The sequence below is a fragment of the Labrus bergylta genome, chromosome 7, assembly GCF_963930695.1.
Source record: "Labrus bergylta chromosome 7, fLabBer1.1, whole genome shotgun sequence".
Taxonomy (NCBI): domain Eukaryota; kingdom Metazoa; phylum Chordata; class Actinopteri; order Labriformes; family Labridae; genus Labrus; species Labrus bergylta.
In genome coordinates this window covers 10,155,526-10,158,780 of record NC_089201.1, presented here as the reverse complement: position 1 = coordinate 10,158,780, position 3,255 = coordinate 10,155,526, and the positions used below count along the sequence as shown (strand labels likewise).

Sequence of the window (3,255 nt, the reverse complement as noted above, 5' to 3'; positions counted from 1 at the left end):
CACCGACTGTTTATGATGGACAATTTATTTCCCAGTGCAAAGTCAACATAACACAGCAAACGTACAACAATTATTAACATTTTGTGGGGCCCTCATGAGGCCGTGCAGTCAGTCAGCGGTGGAGAGGAGCTCCGGGAGCAGCCGCAGCTTTCCCCGGGACACACTCCGGCGTCATGACTCTCTACCACAGCCGCCTGCCTTCAATCGGAGTGCCCTCCCCGGCTCTTGGCCTCACCGGGCCTCCGCTGATATACCTGTACGGAGGAGACAGCGGAGGGGTTGTGCCCGCCGGCCTGAGCTTCGTGCCAACCCGTCAAGAGCCTCCGCAGAAGCCTCCCTACAGCTATATCGCGCTCATCGCCATGGCCATCAAGAGCGCGCCGGAGCAGCGCGCGACGCTCAGCGGCATCTACCAGTTCATCATGGACCGGTTCCCCTTTTATCACGACAACAAGCAGGGATGGCAGAACTCCATTCGCCACAACTTGTCTTTGAATGACTGCTTCATCAAAGTGCCCAGAGAGAAGGGCCGACCCGGTAAGGGCAGCTACTGGACGCTGGACACCAAGTGTCTGGACATGTTTGAGAACGGGAACTACCGCAGGAGAAAAAGGAAGGCGAGGAGCCAGCAGGAGTCTCTGGACTCCAGAGCAGCTGGACACAAGCGCAATAAAGGCCCGGGGCCACCCAGGGACCCTCAGTCCTCTCTTAACCCTCAGACCGGCTCTCGGCACGCAGAGGTGCCGTTGAGACAGAATGCGGAGAGGTTGGAGAAATCAACAGACGCAAAAACTGTTCTTGTCGACTGTAACCATTTGGATAACCCGCAAAGTCCTCCGTCACATAGACTTAAAGTGTCCCGCAACCCACACATCCCTGCGTCCACAGGAAGGAGGCCTGACGCCCCCCTGCCCGAGCAATTTCCCACTCCGGTTTGGGTTGAGAGTGCGCGTCTCCCGGGCGCGTCCCTCCGCATGGAGCCGGAGGAGAGGAGGTCAGCTTTCAGCTGGAGAGAGAGAGAGAGAGGTCCGCTCTGTGCCGTCAGCCGCGCAGGAAACAAACATGTGACTGCACCTGCTCAGGACAAGCCGAAAGGAAATGTCCCACTCAAGGAAAAATTGAAATGTTTTAGCATTGAAAGTATCTTATCGAGAAATGAGGACGGAATGCGCGACAGCGTCCTCGATGTATCAGCGGAGACATGCGCAGAGCGCCAGACTCCTGCTCTATGTTCCCCTCTGGTCCTTGATGCTAGACCGCATCAGCTGTACCAGATGGGTTTACCCTTTTGCTCATATCTGTCAGTCGCCTACCCCGAAAAAGTCCTACAGTTTAAATAAAGAATGAAGGCCTTTATGTGTAATTTACGCACAGATGCGTAAATGTTAAAAATCTATAATAAAGATTGCATGATGAATGATTCTCAGACAAGTTACTGCTTACTCTTTTCAGAAGCTCTGCCTTCTAAGGCATTACCGGGTTCATCAAACACCGAAAGACAGCAGCGAGGCTTTTATTACGCATGCGTAATTGTCAGGTTTGTGGTTATGTTCATCATTACTCTTCAGTAACTGTTAGGCTACTCCTTTAAATTCACGTCAGAGCAATTTCATGCTCACAGCAACAAAGTTATAAATATAGGGATACTGTATCTTAAAATATAGAGATCGATTACATACACAACACTTCTCTCTTTATCATCATGACAAAAACGCTTCTACAGATTTGCATAAGTCAGTGGATGAGAATATATTGTATTGCATGAGATGGAATGAAACTCTACTTTGTGTTCCACTTTGTCCTGAATTTCAAGTGTAAATGAGGATTAGCAGGCTTTGATTGTGTGTTGATTGAGTGTTTTCCGTTTTTCCTTTGTCGTGCATCCCAGATTTGGTGGTAAGAAAAACAAATTCAAAGCAATGTTTTTCAAAATGAAGGGCCCCTGTCCCAACAATTATTTTTCATCAGTTATACAAGTGAGATGTTTTCTGATTAAATTTTATTGGCTGCTTTGACTTTCTTTTATGTAGCATCTTAAATACAATATCCAAACATGGAACTCAGGGGACAACATCTTATCATGTTTGTGTTTAGGGGTCCAGGATCTGAGAAAAGTTGATGATTTGGTGACTGTACGCAGATACAAGGAGTAATTTATGGAGTTCTGATTACTTTCTTGCCATTGTAAAATATGAAATGAATGATAAAAAATCTCTTTTCAAACATAACATTTAATGTGCTTTTTCAGGAATAACACAACATGTACACATTTAAAGGTATACACACGCATAATCAAAAACAAAGAAAAATAAGAACTGAAGACAACAGAATATAAGAAAACAAAAAGCATCCTTTACAATTCTTACAGCTTTTATGGAGATTAATATTATATGTTTTTATGCATTACTTCATTTCAACAACATTCTGTAGGAAAAACAAGCCCAGAGACATTTTCACAGTTTGGTAGCTACCAAAACTAACGACTCCTGGTTTCTACAGAAACAAATGGACCAAAAAGTTCTAAATCATTCAAGATTCACTAAAGAACAGAGAACATGTGTAAAGTGTTACTAAACGAGTGAAGAGTTGGCTCCTCAGCCTTTTCTTTGAGGAGCAGCACTGTGGAGTATCTAAATAACTTAAAGATGACTAAATGTGAGACTTAAGGTGACCTCTTCACAGATTCTGGATTTATTTGCATTTTACTCAAATATCAGACCGGCACAAACTTAGGGAACACAGAGAGTACTTAAATGTGTCATTACATAAAACTTAGCTGTGTCGCAACTGCCTTGAAAACAGGTTAATCAGTAAGGTTAACTTGGTTAATCAGTAAATTAAGTCATTGGATTTGAAGAAAATAAAAACAGAGACTCAATTTAAGGTTTACTCAGGAGAACCCAATCACAATTTGCGTCCCTCCTCAGAAAAGCGTTTTGTGCAGGGAGGAAACATGCAGTTATTATTTTATTTTTATTGTCAAATTTCTGTTTCCCAGGTAAAAAATAAAAGTTAAAATCAGTAAGTTGAAAAAAAGCCAGAGACTTCTGGTTTTCTGACTTTAACACAGTTCATTATTAAAATAAAGAAAGCAAGAAACTTATATACATATATGTATATATAAAACTTACATTATCATTATTACTGGCTCAAAGAAGCCCCCAAAAAAGCCTCTTGAATAATCTGTATATATTTGTTTAATGTGGAGCCCATGGATATATTAAAATCAATGCATTAAAACTAAAGGCTAGCACC

The 3,255-nt window shown here is 42.9% G+C and overlaps 1 protein-coding gene across 1 annotated transcript; it reads left to right on the top strand.

Moving 5' to 3' along the window:
- foxl1 (forkhead box L1) lies at positions 1 to 2,015 on the top strand. The gene has a single exon (XM_020642456.3). It carries the CDS (start codon positions 174 to 176, stop codon positions 1,338 to 1,340), a length of 1,167 nt encoding a protein of 388 aa, XP_020498112.1. The 5' UTR covers positions 1 to 173; the 3' UTR covers positions 1,341 to 2,015.
- Positions 2,016 to 3,255: the final 1,240 nt, after the last annotated feature.

Coding starts and splice junctions, on each gene's coding strand:
- foxl1 (XM_020642456.3), top strand. CDS start 174: ATGACTCTCTACCACAGCCGCCTGCCTTCAATCGGAGTGCCCTCCCCG.